The 24,423-nt window shown below is 48.2% G+C and overlaps 1 protein-coding gene and 1 long non-coding RNA gene across 7 annotated transcripts; one reads left to right on the top strand and one right to left on the bottom strand.

Annotated features, from left to right (window-relative positions):
* Nucleotides 1-4,511: 4,511 nt before the first annotated feature.
* On the bottom strand, nucleotides 4,512-24,356 carry sf1 (splicing factor 1). Of its 6 annotated transcripts, none has more exons than XM_043682587.2 (12): nucleotides 23,274-23,577; nucleotides 22,499-22,630; nucleotides 19,694-19,769; nucleotides 12,756-12,908; nucleotides 11,920-12,009; nucleotides 11,370-11,553; nucleotides 10,393-10,508; nucleotides 9,251-9,358; nucleotides 8,813-8,987; nucleotides 8,399-8,609; nucleotides 7,728-7,920; nucleotides 4,512-5,124 (listed from the first exon to the last, which is right to left on the bottom strand). In XM_043682587.2, the coding sequence occupies exons 1-12, from the start codon at nucleotides 23,362-23,364 to the stop codon at nucleotides 5,088-5,090; spliced, it is 1,566 nt and encodes a 521-aa protein (XP_043538522.1). In that variant the 5' UTR covers nucleotides 23,365-23,577; the 3' UTR covers nucleotides 4,512-5,087. The 6 variants fall into 6 exon arrangements, with proteins under 6 accessions (XP_043538522.1, XP_043538520.1, XP_087839809.1 ...); XM_043682585.2 differs by having other exon boundaries at nucleotides 7,732-7,920; nucleotides 23,274-23,576; XM_087983683.1 differs by lacking the exons at nucleotides 4,512-5,124; nucleotides 23,274-23,577 and adding exons at nucleotides 6,008-6,832; nucleotides 24,134-24,356.
* Nucleotides 18,370-19,121, top strand: LOC148136195 (uncharacterized). The gene is made up of 3 exons (XR_015754582.1): nucleotides 18,370-18,436; nucleotides 18,755-18,807; nucleotides 19,020-19,121. It is a non-coding gene; the product is annotated as an uncharacterized LOC148136195 (long non-coding RNA).
* Nucleotides 24,357-24,423: the final 67 nt, after the last annotated feature.

Here is a 24,423-nt window from a genome sequence, read left to right as displayed (position 1 = left end):
GCAGAGGATGGGGATAAATGGGTCGTTTTACAGGTTGGAAGGATGTAACAGGGATCATTGGATAAAAGCAAAAGCAAAGCTGACCTTTGACAAAGGGTCAAGTTGCGACTCGAAACGTCAGCTCTTTTCTCTCCTTACAGATGCTGCCAGACCTGCTGAGATTTTCCAGCATTTTCTCTTTTGGGTACAGGGATCACTGTTGGTTGAAGTCCCAGTGCTTTACCATCTATGTCCATGAAGAAAACAAAGGTATTTCTAATCAACCTGTCCATGGATGCTCTAACCTGGGTGTTCTGCACCAGAGGTAGGGAACACTACCACTGCACCACAAGGATCTGTTATGTAACCAATATATGGTTATTATATTGGTCACCGACAAATGTAAATTAGAAGTCAGTCATTTGACCCCTTGAGCGTGTTGTACCATTCAATATTTATTTCCCACTCCACACTCTTATCTACTCCCAAAATCCTTTGGCTGCTCTTAACAAAAATCTACCTCTGCTGGACAAGTACACAATGACTCTGCCTCCTGAGACAGAGTTCCACATTGAAACAACCCTCAAAAGAAAACTTCTCATCCCTCTCTCCTTGAGGGACAATCTCATTATTTTTGATGTGGTTCTGGGCTGGCCTAACCCACAACAGGAAACACGTCCCACCTTGTAAAACCACTCCAGAAACTGTACTCGTCTATCCACTCACGACCTCGCGTTTCTAAATCTCGTCGAGACAAGCCACGTCCGACCAATCTTTCCCTGTAATGCAAACCCAGTCCATCCAGAAAATTGCCTCACACGCCTGTATCCTTCCTTAAACAGGGAGGCCAACATTGCACACACTATTCGAGATGACAAACTGAAGAGATTTACCAGGATGTTGCCGGGTATGGAATGTTCGAGTTATAAAGGAAGGCTGGGACACTGGAGTGTAGAAGGTTGAGAGGTGACCTGAAAGAAGTTTATAAAATAATGAGGGGTACAGATAGAGTTGAGGCTGGTTGCATTTCCCCCCAAGATGGGGAGCATTGTTAAGGTGAGGGGAGAGAGATTTTAAAAAGACGAGAGGTACATTTTTTTTATAGAGGGTGATTCATGTGTGGAATGAGCGTCCTGAGGAAGTGGGTGGTTATGTTTAAAAGGCATTTGGATGGATATAAAAATAGGAAAGGTTTGGAGGGATATGGGCCAAGAACAAGGCAGATGGGACTAGTTTAGTTTGGGATTATTGTTGGCATGGACTGGTTTGGACACAAGGGTCTGTGTCCATGCTGCATATAGTCTCGCCCATGCTCTGTATAATTAGATTAGATTAGATTACATTACAGTGTGGAAACAGGCCCTTCGGCCCAACAAGTCCACACCGACCCGCCGAAGCGCAACCCACCCATACCCTTACGTTTACCCCTTACCTAACACTATGGGCAATTTAGCATGGCCAATTCACCTGACCTGCACATCTTTGGACTGTGGGAGGAAACCGGAGCACCCGGAGGAAACCCACAAACCGTAACATCCCTAACCTTTAGGGTCATGGTCTCTTATGAGAGAAAATAGCATCCCATTAGCCACCTTGTACCCCAATGGATATAATCTGTGCAAGTTTGCAGTAGAGTGGGCTTGCTTCACCCTCTGATTTAATCCCTGCCCTCCCCTTCACTGTTCGATCACACAGCATCGCCCTCTGAGAAGGGCACTGCTTGTCACCGGCCACTTGGGTGTTTCCTTTCTTCCTGATGGTGGTACATAAATAAAGGTTTACACACATGACATGGGTGCAGGGGGAAAATAGGCACTACCGCTGTCTGGCAGTAGGGTGGGAAAATAACAAAAAAGAAAGCAAAAAAAAACAAACAGGAGTGTCAAGAGATTTACTCAGAGAGCTGGCCCTGAGGAAGGTTAATCAGTGTCAAGGACTCTCCATGGGTGTAAATAAAGGATGGCTTGGTGATGGGACACTGGCCTCTGTGAAATATAAAAAAGAAAATCAAAATAGTGTCCACTCTTTTCCCATTCAGTTTTTAGTTTCAGCAGACCTGTGTTTTGTACTAACTTACCCTCTGGAGACTGAGAGGGCAGTGGTGATCAGGCTTCAATGAGCTGCATCTCTCTATTTCCCCCTCTCTCCCCTTCTCTGCATCTATTTCCCCCTCTCTCTGCATCTATTTTCCTTCTCTCTGTCTTGCCGTCTCCTCTCTCTCTGCATCTATTTTCTCTCTCTCTGCATCTATTTCCCCCCCTCTCTCTACATCTATTTTCCGTCTCTTTCTCCCCCTCTGCATCTATTTTCTCTCTCTGCATCTATTTCCCCCCCCCCTCTCTCTGCATCTATTTTGTCTCTTTCTCCCCCTCTGCATCTATTTCCCCCCCCCTCTCTCTGCATCTATTTTCTGTCTCTTTCTCCCCCTCTGCATCTATTTGCCCCCCCCTCTCTGCATCTATTTTCTGTCTCTTTCTCCCCCTCTGCATCTATTTCCCCCCCCCTCTCTCTGCATCTATTTTCTGTCTCTCTCTGCATCTATTTCCCCCCCCCTCTCTCTGCATCTATTTTCTGTCTCTTTCTCCCCCTCTGCATCTATTTCCCCCCTCCCCTTCTCCGCATCTATTTTCCCCTTCTCTCTCTGCATCTATTTTCCCTCTCTCTTGTCTTCCCCGGTCCCCTCTCTCTCTGCATCTATTTTCCCCCCCTCTCTCTCTATCTTCCCCATTCCCCTCTCTCTCTGCATCTCTCTATTTTCCTCCTAATGTGCGTAAGGCGGCAGCTGGGGACATAAACCAGGGTTCACAGTGAACTCTTGACAAGGCAAAACTGAGGACTGCAGATGCTGGAGATCAGAGTCTAGATTAGAGCGGTGCTGGAAAAGCACAGCAGGTCAGGCAGCATCCGAGGGGCAGGAAAATCAACGTTTCAGGCAAAAGCCCTTCATCAGGACTGTGAATTCATGACAGGCCGGACTGTAGACCGAGGATCAGCACTGTACTCCCGTTTCTGAACACACACGACAATGAAGGCTTAATCTGAACCTGGGTAGGACAGCAGGTTTGTGAAGGCTCTGCTACAGGCAGGGCAAATGAGTGGGCAAGGATTTAGCAGATGGGAGTATAAAGTGAAAACATGTATTTGCTCATTTAGGCATGAATGGTTAAAAAAAAAGCATATTATTGAACAGAGGGGCAGAAATCTGTGGTACGAAGGGTCCACTACAAAGTTAATGTGCAGCCACAGCAAGTTATTCAGCAGGCAACTGGAAAGATATAGGTTGTTGTAAGATGTACACATGGTTTTGCTACACCTGCACAGAATATTGAATATCTGGAACACTGCTCAGAGCCTTTGGTTTCCTTACTTAAGCAAAATTATTAGACACAGATCAGAGAAGATTAACTTTCACAAATCCCTGGATGAGGGGGTGCTTGGTTTATGAGGAAAGTGCAGGGTGTGGCCTGCACCCAGTCAAGTTTAGAATGAGGGCAGAGCTTACTCAAATGTAGAAGATCCCGAGACCTGACAGAGTGAAAGACTTGAACCATGGGACATCCTGGTAAATCACTTCTGAACCTTCTCCGGCTAGTCACTCCTCCAAATCTATCCTATTCATATATCCATCCAAATACTTTTTAAATGTAACGGTACCCACTTCCTCAGTTAACAAAGGAGGAGGAATTGTGTTGCAGCGTTGGGAGCGTGTGAAATTCCCCTCCCACAGAGCATTGGAGGACATTTAATGTTTTTGAAAGGTGGTGGTGGTGGATTTACTTTTGAGTTGGGAATTGTAAAGGCAGGGCATGTGGAGTATAGAGAGCAGTCACAATAATATCGAATAGTTAATAAATGTGAAGTCATCCATTTTGGAAAGAATAACAAAAAAAAAGGACTACTACCTGAATGGTAGGAAGTGACAGCACACTGCTGTGCAAAGGGACCTGGGCATTCTTGTGCATGAACCAAGAGGTGGAACTAGGACAAGACACCATAACCTCAAAGTTAAGGGGAGTAGATTTAGGACTGAATTGAGGAGGAACTTCTCCACCCAGAGGGTTCTGAAGTAATTAAAGCTGCCCCAGTAAAAGTTGCTGTGGTTCTGTTCGCCGAGCTGGAAGTTTTTGTTGCAAACGTTTCGTCCCCTGTCTAGGTGACATCCTCAGTGCTTGGGAGCCTCCTGTGAAGCGCTTCTGTGGTGTTTCCTCCGGCATTTATAGTGGCCACGAGCACCCGAGCTACAAATCTTCTCACAAACTTTGATCAGTAAAAGTTTTCAAAGCTACAACAATTAATTTCCTGTCCAAAAAAATTATCTAAGTGCTGTGGTGAGAGGATGGGTAAGTGGAGCTGAGGCTACAATCTCATGGAAGGGCAGAGGGCCAGATGGTGGTCTCCTGCTGCATTTACGTAGACTCCAAAGGCCTAACTTGCACCATTCTCCCACTTCCAAGCCCTCCGTGTTGGAGTATAACAGCACAGTGGTCAGCACTGGTCAATAATCCCCAGAATCAAGTTCAAACTCCAGCCAGTTGCTTGGAGAAATTTGGATTTTATTTTCCTTTTAAATACAGTGAGTGAGTTTTTTTTTTTAAAAAAAGACGACCATAGCACATTCCTTTAACCAAAGCACACTGGACGTAAGCAGTCTGATCAAAAAAAATGAAGAGAAACATGACGAGAGCTAAGAAAACATAGGAGTTTTATTTTGTGAACCCTGCACCCACCCCTCCCCCTACCGTTCCCCTCCCCCACTTTATTTTCTTTAAACATTTCACATCGAGTAAGAGCATGAGGAAACAAGAGCGTGGAAACATACCAGGGCTTCCAACCTCAAGCTCGAATTAAAAAGGTTAAACACACCGGTCCTGCGAGAATGTCACGAGACAAAAAGGTAGTTGGTTAAAAGGGACAGTAAACCCGGAACAGAGAGCCGTGTGTGCTGGAGGTCAGCAGCGGAAAGCAGCAGCTCTGGGGAACAGCCGCTGCTCGGCTCACGGTCTGGCAGTGATTAATAGCCCCCCTTCACTGTCCATCTTCTGGAAAGCAGAGGTTCCATTGCAAGTCCTGCGATTTGGGGAGGGAGTTGGGAAGAGACAGGCCCCCTCTTAATCCTCCTTGCGGCCCCCTCGCTTGAAGCTCCACCTGAGGGAGTGGGGGAAGAGAACGGGAAACACAAGAGAAAATAAACCGCGGCTCAGCGGGTGAGGGGGATCGGAGGGGTGGGGGAAGTTGAGAGCAACAAAATAAAACGCGATCGTCATGCAACGCTCACCGCGGCAGTCAAGAATGGTTTACATCATTTCACAATAGCAAAAAAAAAAGAAACTCAACACAAGGTTTAAAAACAAGTCACCGGATGAGACAAAACACTGATCACAGCATGAGTTAGCGACGTACAGAGTGGCGGTAGCAGCCTGCTTTTTTTAAAAAACAAAGAACTGGGAAGCCATCTTGGACGTACGTCTTCGTAAAGATTGCGGGGTCACGTGGTGAAAGACAGGATGGACTGTCGCTTTTTTTTTATTTAAAGAGAACAACTACACGGATGTTCGATCTCTCCTCCAGCTCTCTCCCATTATGCAGCCTGCCCCTACCATCACCACCACCACCACCACCACTCCGAGCAAGAAACAGCACGGGCAGTCACTCCAACTTTATACAGATGACGTCAATGCCCAGTCCAGTTCCCTGGTGGACTCTCTGTAGAAGGTACTCAAACACAGGAGATAATCTCACGGGTGGAGGAATATACAGCACCAACAGCCCAGCTTCCACATGTTTCTCTCAGGAGAAGGGTAGGGGGACGGGGTGGGGGCCAGGGTTAAGGCGTGACCTGGAGACAGCGACTGCACCGAACCCCATCCCTTTCCCCCCCCAACCACAAATGACCCGCTGGGCAGCTTGCCCTGCGCCAGCACAAACAGGATCTCGGACTGCGCGTGGCGCCCAACTTGCTTTCCTCTTTATGACCATCCGCAGCCCAACCCAGGGGCAGACTGATGCTTCAGAGACGCAGAGTAAGTGGTTCATTTACAACAGAGAGAAAGAGAAAGACAGGGAGGGAGGGGAGACAGAGGGAGAGAGAGAGAGAGAGAGAGAGAGAGAGACAGACAGAGACAGAGAGAAAGAGAGAGGGGGAGAGAGAGACAGTTCATGGTCTTAATACTGTTTCTACTTCAGGACAAGCCCCTCTTCACAACCACCGTCTTCATCTAAAGGCTCCGATCGGTTCTATCCCATCAAGGTGCAGAGGCTGTTCGCTAATTTATCTTTTTGGTTTAAAAACAGTTGCCTGTTTTCACCCCCTTTTTTTGATTCTAAAACGATTAAAAAAAAAAGCACAAACGTGCCCTGGCAAGACAGGATGCCAGCGGGCAACACTGCGACCCTGGCTCCCTCTAGAATGAATTCCTTTCTCTATCTGAACATGGTTCGAGGGTATCGGTATCGGAAAAAGGGGTGCTTTAGGTCTGGGGAGGGGGAGGGGGCGGAGCGGGGGGCATTCCAAAGGGTGGTATTCCTGGCACGCCCATCCCCATCATCACAAAATTGGAGGGGTCCATGGGCGGGGGAGGGGGCGGAGCGTACATCATGCCTGCCGTGCCGGGCGGGGGAGGGGGCGGTGGGGGCGGCGCCCCGGGGGGAAGGGGAGGCTGGACCCCAGGGGGAGGGGGGACCATAGAAGGGGCGGCAGGCATGGGCGGGGGTGGGGCGGCGCTGGAGGCGGGGGTGGGCTGCACCTGGGGCTGCTGTGGCTGAGGCTGCTGCGGCTGCGGCTGAGGCTGAGGCTGCTGCTGCTGCTGCTGCCATGGAGGGACGCTCGCTGTAGTAGTCGTCGTGGTGCTGGTATCTGAAAGAGGGGAGAAAAAACGAGAGAGAGAGGCACAGAGGCAGTCACTTGGAAAGTGAGCGCAAAGCACAAACTGGGCATTCAGCTCCAGGACAGGCTAGTTACTGAGGCAGTGAGACCTCGGCTCGTGTCTGCAGACAGTTTGCTGAAGCAGCTGCAAACAGGGTGCTCACAGCAAAGCTGCCCACGGCGGCTACGGGGTTTATACAGCACAGCACGGAGACTGACCCATAGGGAGGATGTCTAATCGACTGCATAGCAACAGAGTGAGAGTGAGAGAAAGAGAGAGAGGGGGAAGGGGAGGACAGAGAAACAGGCAACAGTCAGAGAGGGAGAGAAAGAGAAAAAAAAACAGGGAAAGGTGGGCAGTAAGAGAGAGGGGTAGCGAGTGGGAGATTAAAACTAAAGAGGGAAGGGTGGGAGGGAAAAAAAGAGGGGGAATGGAAAGAGAGAAGGACGGGTGGACAAGAAAGGAAGAGGAAGGGAGGGCGAAAGGTGATGCAGGGAGAGGTGAGAGAGAAAGAAGAGTGGGAAGAGGTGAGGGACAGAAAGAAGGGGAAGAGATGAGAGAAGGGAAGAGATGAGAGAAAGAAGGAAGAGGGGAAAGAGGTGAGAGACTCAGGTGGGGGACGGGAAGAGGCGAGGACAGAAATGGGGAGTGGGGTGACAGAGAAGGGAGAGGGAGTAGACAAAGAGGGAGGAGAGAGGGGGTGGGGGAAAAAGAGAGAGAGAGAGAGAGAGAGAGAGAGACTGACAGAGGGCATAAACTATAAGATCTTCAGACCGAAGAGCATTTTTTTTTAATAAACAAAGACAGGTCACTGCCCATTAACAAGCATTTACTGAAAGCTTTCCAAAGTAAAACAACAAACAAAATTTAGAAATGCATCCTTACTCACTCTGTTGCCAGGGTAAGGGTGCACTGGAGGCCATACTGCTGCTGGGTGGTGGTGGTGGCTGCTGTTGCTGCTGCTGCTGGGCCTGCTGTTGTTGCCAGGGTGGGATGGGGCCACTGGGTGGGGGTGGAGGCTGGCTGGCTGGAGGTGGGGGTGGTGGCGGCAACATGCCCATTGGGTGGTGCATCATGTCTGTCAACCAGAGACAAAGCGTTTGGTCAAGTACAGACAAGTAAATTAAAATATTTATCTATACACATACACACACTTTCACAGAAATGCATAAAGTCCCAGCCAATCCAGCTCTCCTAACATCTTCCCCAATGCGGCAATATCTTTTAAACAAACAGAAACAACTCTCACCGCTCTTATGTACACATCCATATGCAAGCTCCTGGAGATGCTCCCAGGGCTGGGCTAAGGGGCACAAACAGTGCCTGAAAATGTGCCCACAATATCTTTGCGCGCTCTCTCTCTCTCTCTTGTGAGACTTGTAGCATTATGTCAGACTGCGTTCAGGTTTCCTCCCCGACACCATGAAATCACCCAAGTAACAAAAGCCCCCCACCTCTACAAATACAAGAGTGAGCGACACCAAGCCGCAGCTCTGTGCCCTAAGCACCTTTCAGACACAGACCAGGAGGCACGTCCGCCCCAGCATTTCACTTACTCATGGGGGGATGCACAGGATGGTGACCCTGGCTCATCGGAGGTGGCGGTGGCTGCATCCATGGAGGCGGAGGCCCATTGGGATTGTGGGACAGCGGATGCCCACCCATGCTGGGCATAGGAGGGGGGAAACCTGGGTGCGGCCCACCATGCATCCCGTGGTAGGGTCTGTTGGCGTCTGAGGGACCAGAGTTCATCCACGGAGGCCTATTCTGTAAAGAGAGACAGCAGAGTCAAGACTTTGCAATGCAGCGACACATTAACCCTGTTTATGGAGGGAGGGGAGGGGGGAAAGCACAGAACGACCGAGGAACACGTCCAAGGGAAGCACAAAACGTTTCCTGACATCAATGAGGTAATGGATCAAGTTGCGCACCAAGGAGGTGGTCAGTAAACAGAGGAAGCTCACACTCACTGGAAGTTGCTGCTGACTGCTGGCTGGCCCAGAAGTCCGTGGGACACTCGGCTGTGCGGAGCTCGTATGTGAAGACGATGATGCTGGCACCGGAGCCTCTCCTAGCTCGGCCATCAGCGACAAATACTCCTTGTCCATTCGTGCCTTGTCTTGAGCAGACTGTGGGTCTCCTGGCCTGTTGGGATAAAGTCCCGTTTGCATGGGATCACACCATGCAGCAGGGAGACATGAGGATAAATCACAAGCATCGGCAAATAATCCAACTGTTCAGAACCCTCAATGCATGCAAACCTGGCTGTACAGCAGCCCCTCAGACACATGTTTATGACCATGCTGCGGTTAAATCCAGCCTGCTAAAACAGCAACAATTCTCCACTCAAATCTCTAACCCCGAAACAATCGATCAACAACAGGGCTTCAAAGCATGAACTTACTGACCTGGAGAATTTGCAGTCAGAAGCAATGTGGCCTGCCCCACCACACTTCGTACACAGCGTTGTGTTGGTGATGCTCCTGGGCTCCGTGCTCTGCCAAGGTCTCAGTATCCTACAAAGTGGGGAGGAGAGATAGTCACTTCAAAACCTTGCAGCTTCCCAGAAACTTCCAGCAAACAGACACATCACATGCCACCAATGGACTGGCAGAATGCCTATTCACAAGTGGCCAGGCAGTGAAAAGACCACATCTTCTCTACATCTGGGAGACCGAATGTAAACTTAGTGAATGGCTCACCGAGCATCGCAGCTGCAGGTGCTGACTGGACCTCCCAGTCACCGCCCATTTCAATTCCCCCAACCGGCCCCTTTCTGACATGACCGCCCTTGGCCTCCTCCATTGCCAAAACAAACCACAGTGCCCACTGGAGGAACACCACCATATCTTCCACCTGGGCACCCTACAGCCCAGAGGACTCAACACTGAGTTCTCCAATTTCAACTAACCTCCCTCCTCGTTCCCCAACTCCCTTCCCAGCCCCCTCCCCCTCACTGCCACTGCTCCCAGCCACCAACCAGATCCATTCCTCCCATTGACCAATCTGTCTTCACCACCCTGCCCCACCACCCCCTTTATCCGCAGCTTCTCCCACACCCACCCCACCAGTCCTGAGGGGTTACACCAGAAACGTTGACTTTCCCCCCACCTCCTAGTGCTGCCTGGCTTGCTGTGTTCTTCCAGCCTCCTGCCAGTCCAGTTTGGATTCCAGAATCTGCAGTTTTTTTTGTCTCTATTCACAAATGGAACCGCATAGCTCCCTTGGTCTGTAAGGGATTGTGCCCAGTTGTAAACCAAATGTTACTGACAGAGCACCAGAATATCAACAATCGTCTAAACGCACAAATATCCAACATGAAGAAATGAGCAAACCTTAGTGGACCCTGCTTGTGGACTTTTTTCCTTGGGACGTGGATGCCACTAGTAAGGTTAGGAGTTGACCTCCAGGGCAGTTAAGAGTTGACCACATTATTGTGGGTCTGGGATCATGCCCAGGCCAGATCCCCTCCTTTCCTACAGCCCAGGAGCTAGAACACTATGACAAGTCTCCTGAACGACCAGCACTCTGTTAGGAGGTGGGAACTCACCTGTTGTCATCTTCCCGGAGAGTGCCGTTGAGGCGGGCCAACTCTCTCAGCTGCATCTTCCGCAGGTCATTCTGATCCTCCGGGGTTTCAATACCTTGCTTTAGGATACCTCGGATCTACAGAGAATAAGCAGCCCCATTAAAGCCAGATCAGTACATACTCCTCTTTCTTACTGGGTGCCCACCCATCATTACAAAACTAAAACGCCACATTGAAGGGGAACAAGGCTGGATTGGAGCAGGTATGTAATCTGCCAAGACTGCAGTCTCTTACAGTAGAAAGGCTCTCGGAAGCCCCGACATGCTCCAAATTGAAGCGAGCTTACTGCTGTGTAAGCTAGTGGATTCAGAACAAGATCAGGTTGACGAAACGTATACTGTATACAGCATTGCTAAGACTGCTGAACACATTGAGCCTCCGTCATTGGACAGTAAGATGGATACAGTACCATTTGGAAATTTGTGTTCTGAACTAAGTTTCACGTATGATTTGCATTCCTATATTATGATGGGAAGAAAGCAAAGGATGAAAGAGAAAAAGGGTTGCTGCTTTGTCCATAACACAGGGAGAGACAGAAATTTCCTTTATAGAGAGAAGAACCTACCCAGGTTAGGCAGTGTGCAGGTCCTGTTAAAGAGAATACGTCTATGGCAAACATGTTAGCTTAGCGGTCTTTATCAAGAAAGATTGGAAAGCTGGCATCAAACTTTAAAGGCGACAACAATCAGGACACATGAACTCCTTTGTTGGCGTTTAGCACTAAGGATGTCCCTGAGGAGGCCACAATAGCCATGCATCTGGAGGAATGAATTGAGGGAGGCACTGATTATTACCAAGTGCCCCACTGTAGGAACAGAATGAGATGCAAGACAAGGCAGCCTATTGGCACAAACTGGGCTCACGGGACAGAGCTACATTTGCCCGTGGATAGCTTTGACAGAAAAGAGTCAGGTCAATTTCAGCATGAGCCCTCTAACCTGCTCTACTGCCTTCTTCACATTCTCCATCGTGTTTGCTGTGACCAGAGCGTGCAGTGGCTCATCTTCCCCTGGCAGCATCTGTCCATCTTTCCGGCCAACCTTGCCCTCCTTCACTGAGCCTTTCCCTCGGATCATGATTTTGGCATTGCATTCTTTCTCGATATTCTTCAATGTATTGCCTCTGAAAGGGAGAGGGAGACAGCGTGAGGGACAGGACAGGGTCACAACAAACTCAGAGCAAAAGGACAGGTAGCACCTCATTGCAAGGTCCCTAGACAAAGCTCTCCAGGATGGGAAACCATCTCAGTGGAAGATTCAGGATGTCACACCAATGCAATTCACAGCATGTTGCAAAGTGCTTCACAATCAATGAACATGATGATTCAGTCCATTATATTTCTGCAATCATACAGCACAAGCAGCACTCTCACCTCACAATGCACAGGCAAATCCACATAGCATGGTAAAACCAGAGACAATTTCCCACCACCCAAAGGGTTTACTGCCCTCTCAAACTGGAGAGCAGGACCAGAGCCTGCCGCTATACCTGGGTCCAATTAGCAGGCCGACAAAATTGATCTCTGGGTATTCATCCTGCGGGATCATCACCTTGTCACTCACACGTGTGGCCGGTGGCCTGTAGGAAAGGAAGATAAAGTTAATGGCTTGTGTGCACAGAGGAACAAGTTGTCAGCCAAGCCATAACAGGCCGTGCAAAGCAGAAGGCCAAGGATGAGCAGCACACCACAACAGAGACAACAATTCAATCTCAGCTGCTGCTCAGTTCTCAGGCTCCATTCAGAGAGGGGAAGAGTTCCTGCCACATTACTACACATCCATTCAAGGCTCTTGTTTCCAGATACTGTCAGCAGTTAGGCACACCAATCCCTTTCATTCGGTTCCACACTAAAAATTATTGGTGCCCCAAAACCATCAAGTTTCACCTTGAACAGTGTTGCTATTGACCAGTCTTCTATCACTCGTTAACCTGTACATTCTCACACTCAGCGCCTGATCAGGTTACTCAGTTTAACTGTTTTGGCTGCTTCTTCACTCATAACTCTTGGGGCTGAATCAGCCTCACATTCAAATCAATCATGACCTTACCAAACTGTCAAACTCAAGGGGGCCTGGCTGTATGAAACACACGGTAGTCACCTTATTTCCCCCACCCAGTCACATCATATCCACCGAGTAATTAGTGCCTTACACTCTCCTCTCCATACTCATGGCTCAGCTGCCTGCTTGAACCACGAAACTCTTCACTACCCTCCACCAGCTCAGGGCTCCAACAACCTTCTATCTTTAAACAAGCTTCCTTTAAAGGTTGGCTGCCAGCCACTGGTTGTACTTCCCAATCTCCCACACACAAGTCTGACTTACTTGTAATCTGCTGGCGGCTTGAAGTCAGGGTTGAGGGCAATCATCTCCTGAATGAGGTTGTGCCTCTCCTCTTCCAGCTTCTTCCGAGTTCTGAACTCTCGGGTGTTGAGCCTCTTGCCCTCGCTGTTGTAGATTGGCTCAGGTGAGGGGGACCTGTGCAGGGATTACAAGCCGTCACAACCACCTTACTCGTGAGCTGTGCATCTTAGTAACTCTACTGCAGCAAAATGTTTTTAAAAAGCACCTCTCCTACACTTCCCTAAACTTCTCAAACTTATTTACCACAGTTCTTAAGCACTTGATATGAGACATTGAAATGAGCAAGTTGTTGTTAGCCTGAGCTGAGAATTGTGCTCCTAAATTGTTGAACTGGTTAACACCACTGGCTGTAGACGACAATTACCACTCAAAGTGCTCACGCCCACATCGACATTGTATGGCTGGAGAGGCAGTAAACTACATTAAACTCGAGCTGGTTTTGATTTGTGCTAAAGGCTGTGAACAGGGAGTTAATGAGACAGATTTAAGAAATAATTGAAAAAAAAAATCAGGTAACATTTGTCATTCTAAAACCAACTTGAGGTCAGCTGACCACCACTGGGATACCCCTCTTGTTAACTGAGCGGGCTCAAAAATCCCCAGTGGGAGCCCTCTCCGTATCGTTCAGACCCACACAGAACGTGCTGGAACTGGGGCTAACATGAATCGAGTTGTGTGAGAATGCGTACCCAGCAGAGCTAACCATACGTCAGTGATGCTTTTATTGCAGTGAGTTTCCCTTTCCTTTTGACAAAAATAAAGATTGTTGCTTTATGGAAGCTGAGTTGTTTACTAATAAGCAAAAAGCAAATTGAACCTCACCATGACTCCTCAGGCTCTGCAGTTTGTACCTTCACAGCCCAGATACTAAAACTGTTCAGCAACCTGTCATTGACTCCCTCTATCCCTTGGGTATCCCTGAATTCAAGGCTGATCATTCTAGATGGTTCAGAGTGGAAAACAACCCTCCCCTGAGATAGAGAGAGAAAAGCAAATTACTCTAACTTCACTGAGAGAAACATGAAGAACTCTAATGAGCTGCCAGGGAGTCAAATGTAGCAACTCCATGCCAGCAGACAGGTAGCGCAGAGGGTCAGTGCTGCCAAAGTCTTGTGGGTTCACAGAGGAAGACCGACAGCAGTACATGCTTATCTTATCAAGCTTCGAGATCAGGAGTGCAAACCTAAGGCCTTGGAGGCTGACCCAACTCTATGGATAAGCAGGGATCTGGTCTCTGTTGGAAGTGCCATTCGGAATATACGGGCGCCTGCTGCTGGTAAGGGGCCCGGAGCTGCCCTATCCCAAGCCAACCTTCCCCCGCCCCCCCCACCCCATTTTTTGCTCCACTGGGTGATTTTTGATCTCTGAACACGGACCCAGTCAACAAGAGGTGTGCCTGTGTATATTTTCCTCTCCCTCCCACCCTGTAAGGAACTGAGATCTGTTTGACAACTCAGCAATATAGGGTGGGTGCTGTCTTATTCTGTGACGACCTCATAAGGAGGCAAGACAAAAGGTTAGAGGCTTTGATTACATCTCAAGCTAGCAGATTAGAAATCCACTGGCAACAACATTAAATCTGCACAAAACTCATTTAAAAAATCATATACTAAAACAGAAGAAAAATTAAAAAATATTGCTACTGGCTGACACATGCTTCAGACTGAGAAGTTAAAAAGGAGTTATTCGAGACACTTAACGGCCTTTTCCAGTTTCTTCAGGTATCGATTGATGGGACGCAACCTGTTCTCCCGGACTTACTCAACTAGTTTTGCTAGTCCTCTGAGCAGTTTCTGTGCTAAAGAGACATGTTAAGCCTTGCTAGCAGTCCCAGACTGCTTCGCTTCCCTCTCTCTTTCCTCTTGGATATACAATTAAGTGAAAAAAAAAGTATAAATGGTCAGGAAAAGTACAGCTTCTTTCCAAACCATGCAATACAGGCTTGGATCCCACGTAGCGCACCTGTAAACCCTGCTATTAGTTTAGACTAAATACAAATTTCAAAAGACTTTTTACAAGAGTCGTCAACAAAAGGGGAATTTTGATTAAAAAGGACATGGGTTGGGGGACTGGTTTAGATGTCAATAAAAGTAGGGTTACACATTTCAACCTTGTAAACACAGGCCTCAGCATTTCTAGGGTTGCAATAAATGGTTTCTGCTTTACCAGCAAAATTTGGCACATTACACATCTGATTAAATTAATTTAGTCTAGCTTTCCTTCAAATCTAGTTGCACCAAGTTAACCCAAAGACAAACAAAGCAGAATCCAATCAGACCGAGAGTGAAACCTTTGGCGTGCACGTACAGGAATTGCAAACAGACGTGCATACACCGGTGCAACCCTAAGAACTCGAGGCCTCTTTCTGGATACCTTGCTAGTTAATGAATCATCACCTTTTAGAATCAATAGCTGCTGGTCAAGTACCATCCGTCTCAAGCTAAAACTCGTGCAGCTTCAGCTAACCAAAACCAAATATGATTTTTTTTAAAAAAATTAAGACACTGAGCTACTAAAATGGTCATCAATACGATTACAAAATGGAAAATATTATCAGTCTGCCCTGTGCTAGGAACAGCCAACGGAAAACTACTGGTCCTGCAGCCAGCCATTTCAGACCTACTCCCTATAGAACCCTCCGCTTTTAATTCACATAACCTCAGGGCTGTCTACATTCAGGTCTTTGTGGAGAGTTGATTTGTGAGAATGCAGCAGATTATCCTACATAAAACAAAGCCGCATATACAGAGGAACCTTGACTATCCAAACAGCATGGACGGGAACTTCAGATAATCGAAGTTCCTCTGTACACGAGAAAACATACAGAGGAACCTCGATTATCCGAATATCTCAAGTTCCCGATAATCATTGTCTACAATGATTAAAAATGAACCCGGCTTATTGAAATGCGGAGACATCGATTGGAGCCCAGGTACTGTCTCCAAACGACTGATCGACCGCCTTCTCTCCCCCCCACACTTTCTCTGGAGTTCTACACTGGGGTGCACCCTAAACCCTGCTTCCCCAGATAACCTCTCCAACGTCGTCCTGTACAGGGCAAAGGTGGAACCTGTCAAAAAGCTGCAGTAAAAAGTTGTGTCTGTGCATTTTTGAGATTCACCCCCCAAAAGGCAACAGTAGTCTTACTGTTGGTGTCTAGTCCGGCTACCCTTGGGTGGGTGGGGTTCATGGGGATGGAGGGGCGTGGGCTTGCACGCTCTATGCTGCTGCCGAGTCTCCTTAATGGGGAGTGGACTTAGCAAGTGCTCGGTGTGCGTCAATCCCATTGAACTTATGGGTGGAGGAGCTTCACCAATGCTGCAGGTCCCTTACATACAAGTGTGTGTCTGTCTGCTCAGAAACAAACCCTGAGGCAGAGAGGGTGCAAGGCAGGTAGTGCGAGGAGAAAGGAAGCTTCCGAAAACTCCGAGCCCCAGAGTAGCATTGAATCAATTAACTGAATAAGCAATTATCTGAACAAAATAGTGCCCACCCATCTCATTTGAATGATTGATGTTCCTCTGTAATTAACTGTGAAGTGGCTAACCCACTCAACGGGATTGCCGAGTCTCATCACCAAGCCTTATTTTCTCCCTACGCTTTGGAAGGGACTGGATCGCTGGGGTATCGAACTCCCAGTCACCAGTACCAACTGACGATTACCATTCAATGTCTGACCCCAAACTGTTGTGTACTGGGAGGTTTTACAAAAGACACTGTATCCCAGCACAACCATCCCACACGGACAAACACCCGGGCTTTTGTCAATGCAAGGAATAGGAGGCACTGACATCAACAAAGCCACATCAATGTTTAATGGAGGCGAGAGAGGGGAGGTTTCGACTATGGATCAACTGAAGATCTACAGTATGCCTAGTATCAATGTATAACCTGGAAACAAAGGGCATGGGACAGGAGAGGGCAGCTCACAAGCAATAATCAGATTCTATACCAGGACAAGGGAAGTTTCAAGTGCAAATGCTCCAGAGGATAAGCCACCAGAAAAGAGCTCATGCCTACAGAAACTGGACCCCAGGGCAGACCAGGCTCAAACTACAGATGCCCAAGAACCCAGCTAAACTGGCATTTTCAACTGAGAGGCTGGGCAGAGATGCAGGACTTTCCTGGCCCAGTCAATCTGGTGTGTGCCCGGATTGTAGCCATGGATGACACAGTGCCACCACCAACCACCCCAAAAATCTCAATCTGCCCATGAGAAGTGAAAGCCCGGGTTGCTCCATGGCAGGGAGGTCACTTACGAAAGGGAATCTGTATTTGACAAGTACCCAACAGAAATATGTATACAGCTCCAGTGAGGAGTGTCTTTGTTGACTGGCACGCACACATAGCCCTTAAGCTGGCCCCTCTTCTGCCACACTAACAGCTAAAAGCAGGAGGGCTGACAGGACCAGTGGATTTCCTAAACAATTGGGAGTATTATTGGCTGTTGGCGAACACTCGAGAAAGGCAGGTCAGAACAAGAAAGCCAACATGTTTTTCTCATCAGTGCAAACAAATAAAAAAATTAAAATTTCTGTTACTCATTTAAGAACTTATTTTACAGTTTAACAACTACTCCAGGACAGCTGTGGTCACTTCCTAACAGCACCAAGCGAAAGGGGCAGCAAACCAAAAGAGGAAAACAATAAATAAAATTTTCACCAATTCAAAAGTTGAACCAAAACCAGCACCGGAAACTGCCCAAACTACAATGGGATTGAAATTGTTGATGTATTCATTATTAATTGAAAATAAAACCGTTAAGTAAGCAAATGGAGAACAAAATAAATTCTGAATTACATTTGCTGTTTTAAAAAGGCTCTGAGGCAAGTCACTATTCACCAAGCACTGATAGAGATCAAGGTGCGTTGCACCCACTGAACACATTTAGAATGAGATATTGGGAGAAAACAGTAATGTTAACGAGGTTGGCCTGAGATCTGGTTAAGCTGATAGCAGTGAGCGAGAAGGGACAAAGAGGTTATAGTCGGAATCGGAGGGTGGCCTCAAGATGGACGCACACAACACTAGAGGAGAAAGAGCCAAGTCATAGAGATTCAACTGCAGGAACTCTCCCCCTACATTGCCGATGGTACTGCCTTTTGTTTTGTGGGGAGAAAAGAGGAGGGTCCTGCTAGATGGGAAAGGTTGACTGGGCCTTTTTGCTTTGACTCCAGACACCTTGCTACTTTCAGGAAACAGTGGGGTTCTCATTCTGGGGAAGAAAACCCAGTACAGCTGTTTCCCACCAGGTGATATGTTGGATTAACAAAGCTCACTACCTGGAACAAATCAAAGTGTCACAGCAGTTGCAGGGTAGGTGGTGGGGGAGGAGGAGGCACTTAGGTTCCATAAAATCGCAAACTTAATGAAGACAAATTAGGTAACTTCCCTGCCTTCATTGGAAACAATGCTTTGAAGAGAGGTCAAGCCAAATCTGTTCCTGCTTTGGGTGAGAGGGTGGGGAATATCAATTGGGGTGACACAGTGGCTCAGTGGTTAGCACTGCTACCTCACAGCACCAGGGACCCAGGTTGGATTCCCATCTCGGGTGACTGTGTGGAGCTTGCACATTCTCCCCGTGTCTGTGTGGGGTTTCCTTCGGGTGCTCAGGTTTCCTCCCACAGTCCAAAAATGTGCAGGTTAGGGTGGATTGGCCGTGGGGAATTGTCCCATCGCGTCCAGGGATGTGCAGGTTAGGGTGGATTGGCCGTGGGAAATTGTGCCATCGCGTTGAGGGATGTGCAGGTTAGGGTGGATTGGCCGTGGGAAATTGTCCCATCGCGTTGAGGGATGTGCAGGTTAGGGTGGATTGGCCATGGGAAATTGTCCCATCGCGTCCAGGGATGTGCAGGTTAGGGTGGATTGGCCATGGGAAATTGTCCCATCGCGTCCAGGGATGTGCAGGTTATGATGGATTGGCCGTGGGAAATTGTCCCATCGCGTCCAGGGATGTACAGGTTAGGGTGGATTGGCCGTGGGAAATTGTCCCATCGCGTCCAGGGATGTGCAGGTTAGGGGGGATTGGCCATGGGAAATTGTCCCATCGCGTCCAGGGATGTGCAGGTTAGGGTGGATTGGCCATGGGAAATTGTCCCATCGCGTCCAGGGATGTGCAGGTTAGGGTGGATTGGCCATGGGAAATTGTCCCATCGCGTCCAGGGATGTGCAGGTTAGGATGGATTGGCCGTGGGAAATTGTCCCATCGCGTCCAGGGATGTACAGGTTAGGGTGGATTGGCCGTGGGAAATTGCCCATAATGTGAGGTGTATTAGTTAGGGGTAAATACAGAGCAGGGGAATGGGTCTGGGTGAGATGCTCTTTGGAGAGTCGGTGTGGGCTTGTTGGGCCAAATGGCCTGTTTCCATACTGTAGGAAATCTAATCTAAATTACCTAACAAGGAGTTTGGAGCGGATGCAAAAGGGAAATGGGAGAAATTGTCGTACAAGGCAAGAATGAGGAAGGTAGAAAGGTAAAGAAAGACACCAAGGGAGGGAGGAAGGGAGACAGCCAACACATTACATGGCAAAGTGGCCAGCATTAGCTGCTGTGCGGCTGTCAGATTTCAACTCTCCGGTTACTGTCTTGCCCTGAACTACCCCATTCCTTGAAAGAAATCAACAGAAAACTGAGACCACAGCTGTCCCTCACCCCCAGTTCATTTTATGTTTTAAGTTTTAAAAGAAAATGATTAAACCTTTAACCTCAAGAGAACAAAATAAATGTAAATGGTGACCATTTCCATTCCTGTACTGAAAATAGCATTAAGGTAAAAGGATACCATAAACATGAGATTATCCAATTCCAATAACAAACCACATCACACATTTCTTATGCGATGACACCAAGTATTGAAAAGGAAAATTGTTACTGTCAGCTGGTTTAAAACTTTCCCAACCTGTCCTCAGGGTTTGGGGGGATACCAAGGTCTCCAGTACGCAGTTTGCGGGTCAGGTCTTCAATCTGAAGTTGCACTGGAAGAAACCAGGTTAGGAAAAAAAGGACGGAAAAGAAAAGTTACATAAATTCTCAAATCGTTATCAAAACACAGCACGGAGCTTTGGAGGCACAGTGCAATGAACGTTTCAAAAACAGCATCAACATTTCGTCAAAAATAAAACAAGATATCGGTAATGAAATTTAAGACACCAACTTGCAACACAATCCTAACACAGGGTAATTTTTAAAACACGTGCTCTGTAACAGTATCAAAAAGAACAGGATTACAGCTAGGAAAGGTCCATATTAGGGTTGCCACAATACAAAAACAATTTTGTTAGAAGTACAAAGTTTAATTTGAGTCCGTAGTTTGCTGCTCCTTCAGGGCTGGAAGGATTAATTTCCGTTATGTTCGGATTGATTAAAGTAGGTCTTCCGGCCTACCTGTCACTCTGTCAGGAGTAAAAAAGGCAATCCTAAACAGTAAACTTGTAAAGAACAATTAATTTTTCAGGTGCATTTTCCCAAAGTAACAGCTCAGCAGTAAGTATCCGAAAATATCCACTGCAGACATGTCCATTTCGGGTACACAGGAAGCTTGACAATGCAGTAAAGTGCAATCCAATTTCCATGTATCTAACAGAGCTGGGGAGAAGCTACAGCAAGACGAATCGAATGCATTGGTGGCCCATCGGATCAGGATTCGGGCAAGTGGGGAGAAATGTGATACTTCCAGCCCTGTTGCTGCCGCCAGTCACACCTGTTCATTCAACCTCTCGGATCATCTAGAGTTCAATTTGAAAGCTAGGTAGAACCTGCTAATTTTAACTTAATGCTCAAGAACAAGGCAGTGTTGGAACCTGGTAGTCATGCACAGCGCTTTCAGTAAAAGACAAACCTTAGTAAAGCTAAAGAGGGGCAAAAACATTTTATCTTGGCAAGGAAATGAATCAATTAATTAAAAGCTCTTCAAACATTCAAAAACACATTATAAACTGAGTAACCTGAAAAATGGCAATGTCGGAAACCAGGCGAGACACTGAATAATGATTACTGATCCGTGTTAAGATGACATAAGTCTGATTTCAATCTGTCACCACCTTACTAAGGGGTCAGACAGAAATGTGAAGAGGGCTGACTTAACCTTCAACACTGTTCACTTTTGCCAGTTGAAAAGGAGGGACTGAAACAGGGCATATCTTTTCACTTCATCAGACAACAGCAACTGGTCAACAGGAATAAAAGCTGCACTACCTGACACCTCAAACCCAAGTGAACACCATATACATTTCAGCAGTAAAAGATGACAAAGTATTTCAATCAAACGGACGGCAGTGTATCAGCTCAACATCATATTCTGCAGAAGCCTCTCTTCTGGCACAGTTTATAGACAAATTGCAGGCTTAGCAATGAGCAGCAATCATCTCAGTTGAACATTTTTGTCAACTAGCCTATTCCATTAAGAATTCTGTGCGCAACTCTCCATGATTGCATGACCAACTGTCTTCAGAAGCTAGCGTGTCAGGGACAACTTTCACCTTTTCAGCTCTCCAGACTGGAGGGTTTGGTGAGATAGAGGAATGAAAAGCTCCAACATTGTAAATTTCAATCAATCAATCTGGCTGTTCAGAAGCAGGTCTTAACAAGAGGAAGAGAACAGGGCAGGGTGGGGGGGCAGATTCTGAAACTGTATCACTGGCCCATCAATACCATGTGAGTGCTCTCACCACGACACAGAAAAATCAGAAGTGTCACACAAAATAGAAGCTGTGAACGTCAAGATAGGAGCGGGGTCTGGGCAATTCCTCACCTGCTGGTGAGGAGGGACAAGTTGGGTAAACTGCTACCTGTTAAAACAACCCATCTTAAAAAAATTCACAGAAAATTAATGAAACTGTTTGGTGATACCAATGATATGTCAAGCGTTTGAATGAGAGATGCGTTTTTGGCTGTAAAATTGATTGCATCAGAGGACCAGAGTTCAAAGTGTAGGTTAAAATGACCTGCTCCTGTACAGTGCCTGCCTTATGTACACCAGTTCAGGATTTGACCCTGTCCCTCCTTTGACGTGAAAGGCAGAGGGCTGAGTGGTCAATCTGGATATGGGTTGCTCGAGAATCTGTCCATGCTGTCACTGGTCACACATTTTCAGACAGAAAAACTTGGCTCTCATGGGCAGTGTCGTCACTAGGTTCCTCTCATCTGGCAGACTGCGAGCACCAGGGGACAACCTGACCTAACTGATGCACCTTCAGCAAAAATATCATCCACCAGCACTCCCAAATTCCAGACAGCCACAAATAGAGAACTGTGCTTCCATATGTCGTCAGCCCCCTCGCTTGAGATCCAACTGAATGTTATGCAGTCATTTCGTGACAACCCCACCCTCCCAAACCTGGTTGGCGCCCTAGTGACAACACCACCATCAATTTGAGAGCTTGGCCGCATAAAATCTGGATACATTTGCAAAAGTTGGTTAAAAACATCCTGTTTCACGTCTGTAAAAGCAGAAGCTATGAGCGCCAAAGTAAGGAGGCAGCGGATAGAATGTCACCGAGTTGTAACTGATTATTGTGGCATCCCCAATATATCTAAATAACCTTAAAAGACATTACAGCAGTTTATACATCGCATTTATAAAGAAACTTTTGCATCTGAACATTTGCAGCACACTCTTCTTTTTAAAATGATTACACTTTTGAATTAAGACTTGGATTACCTTTAGAAACAATGAACAGGCAGCATAAGTGGGTTAAATCCTTACCGATATAAGCACGCTCCTGATCACGGGTCAGTCCAGGTGGAATCACAGTCGGCATCCCAGGAATGACTGTTTTCTGATCCGAAGTCTCATTGCTCCAGCGACTTCTTTTCCTCCTCTTCTGTCCAAAGTCATCTTTAAAATAATTTTTAAAAGAAAAAAAAAACACCAGGAACGTGAGTATCGGCTGCGCGCAAAACCGGCGAGGGGATCCTCCTCACGCCTACAATTCTCGCGGGCAGATCCAAGGTGCGATGCATTTCCTGGAAGCCCACCCCCGTAACCCCTGTGACATGTTTACATAGCAAGCCGCCTGTTGTAATTCGGGTATTCACTATACCGAAAGGACTCTGGGAGACTGCCAGCAGCGCCGCCCCAGTGGCGGGAGGCCAGGACTGCAGCGTGACCTGTTTACATAGGAAAGCTCCCATGGTAGCGACAGAAACGCCCGCAATTAATAAATCCAAAGGACACATGGACAGAAAGAAAGGGAATCGACATGTGTGAGGGGGGGGGAATAAGCGTGTTTAAATAAAGTGGAGCGGGGGAAAAAGACAGGGATGGGCGAACACTTATGTCAAAAGGATGAAATTCAAACAAATTTAAGCCAGAATAGGTTTAGTTACTGGAATAGGTTTAAATACAACGAAATGGACAGAAGAAAAAAGGAAACAAACACAAACAAAACGAAGAAAGAGACGAATAAAGACAAAACAAAACGATGAGTTTCTCTTATTTTCTCAGCTCGGTCACAGGGACATCCCTGTACTTCACTCACCGTCGAGCGCCGGGCTCTCGATACCGCGTTTGTTGCCCACGGCCTGCAGCATTTTACCGCCCGCGGGGGAGGTGTGGGCCCCGCTCGCCATTTCCCTCTCACTTCACCCACACCGTCCCCGGGGGAGAGGGGGAGGGGGGGGGCTGAGGGTAACCCCGACCCCTCACCGAGCCGCCCGAAACCCCCGCCGCCGGCCAGGGGAGGTCCAAAGCTGAGGTAAAGGAGCGGCGGCTCAGAGCGGGGAAGCCCGCAAGGCCGCGGAGGGAACGCCGGAGACTGAGCGGCGTCGGCGCCACAACATGGCGGCCGCGGCCTCAGGGAGACGGTTTGACGAACGGTGGAGTGGGGCGGGTACGTCCGGCGCACCGCCACCGCGCGGACGACCCTATTGGACGGGGTGGGTGGGGGGGGCGCACTTCGTCACGTAGGATCCACAGGTCCCATTGGTCGGATCGCCCGTCCGTCAGGCGGAAACTCGCCTCCCAGTGGCCGAGGCCACCGTCTAACGTAGCGATTGGTGGGGATGTCCATCCATCAGCGGAGGAACCGTCTCCCATTGGGTAAGGCTCCCGTCCCTCAGATACAAACTGAGGATAGGCCCGTTTCCACGTACGTCGGACCGTCACCCCTTCCGCTCCCTACTGATTGGTCGGAACCAGCCTTTGAACGGACCTCTAACTCTCATTGGTCGGGGCACCCGACTGAAAGGTTGGAACCAAGGACGACTATTGGGGGCGGCGGCTGTCCGTCAAAAAACCGGAAACACGTAGCCCTTGATTGACAGGCGCCGGAGGGAAAGCCGTAGCAAGACAATCACCCCCGCCCCTACAAGCCACCCCATCCCCCAACAGCCGCCTCACCTCGCTCCCGCGGCGCCTGACCGAACGAAGACATCATAAAGAAGCGGCCCGGCTCTTCCATCGGAAGGTCAGTAGGCGATTGTGGGTGACTTTTTTTTGTTTGCCTTTGCCTCGTCTACTTGGTCTGGGTGTTGGAGCCGGGTGCTGTGCTCTAACGGACTCGCTAACGTCCGGGCCTCGGGGAGGGTTCCTTTCACTCGACCTCGAGCATCTTCGCGCGGCGGAATAGGCCGGACTGTACTCCGCATGCGCCGCGCTCTCCCGAGGACCCGCCCCCGCCCCCTCACGGA

Source organism: Chiloscyllium plagiosum, unplaced genomic scaffold, assembly GCF_037043375.1.
Source record: "Chiloscyllium plagiosum isolate Xiang-an unplaced genomic scaffold, Cpla_swu_hap1 HiC_scaffold_46, whole genome shotgun sequence".
Lineage (NCBI taxonomy): Eukaryota > Metazoa > Chordata > Chondrichthyes > Orectolobiformes > Hemiscylliidae > Chiloscyllium > Chiloscyllium plagiosum.
The sequence above is the reverse complement of the archived record's forward strand: the minus strand, read 5'-3'. Positions and strand labels throughout refer to the sequence as shown.

What these genes read in the sequence shown, in the direction of transcription:
- sf1 (XM_087983682.1), bottom strand. Translation starts at nt 23,364, where the DNA reads ATGGCGAGCGGGGCCCACACCTCCCCCGCGGGCGGTAAAATGCTGCAG. An exon ending in AAGCCGCCAGCAGATTACAA is followed by an intron (nt 12,010 to 12,755) that starts GTAAGTCAGACT and finishes CCTTTCCTACAG; the next exon opens with GCCACCGGCCACACGTGTGA. An exon ending in TCTGACTGCAAATTCTCCAG is followed by an intron (nt 8,988 to 9,250) that starts GTCAGTAAGTTC and finishes TTATCCCAACAG; the next exon opens with GCCAGGAGACCCACAGTCTG.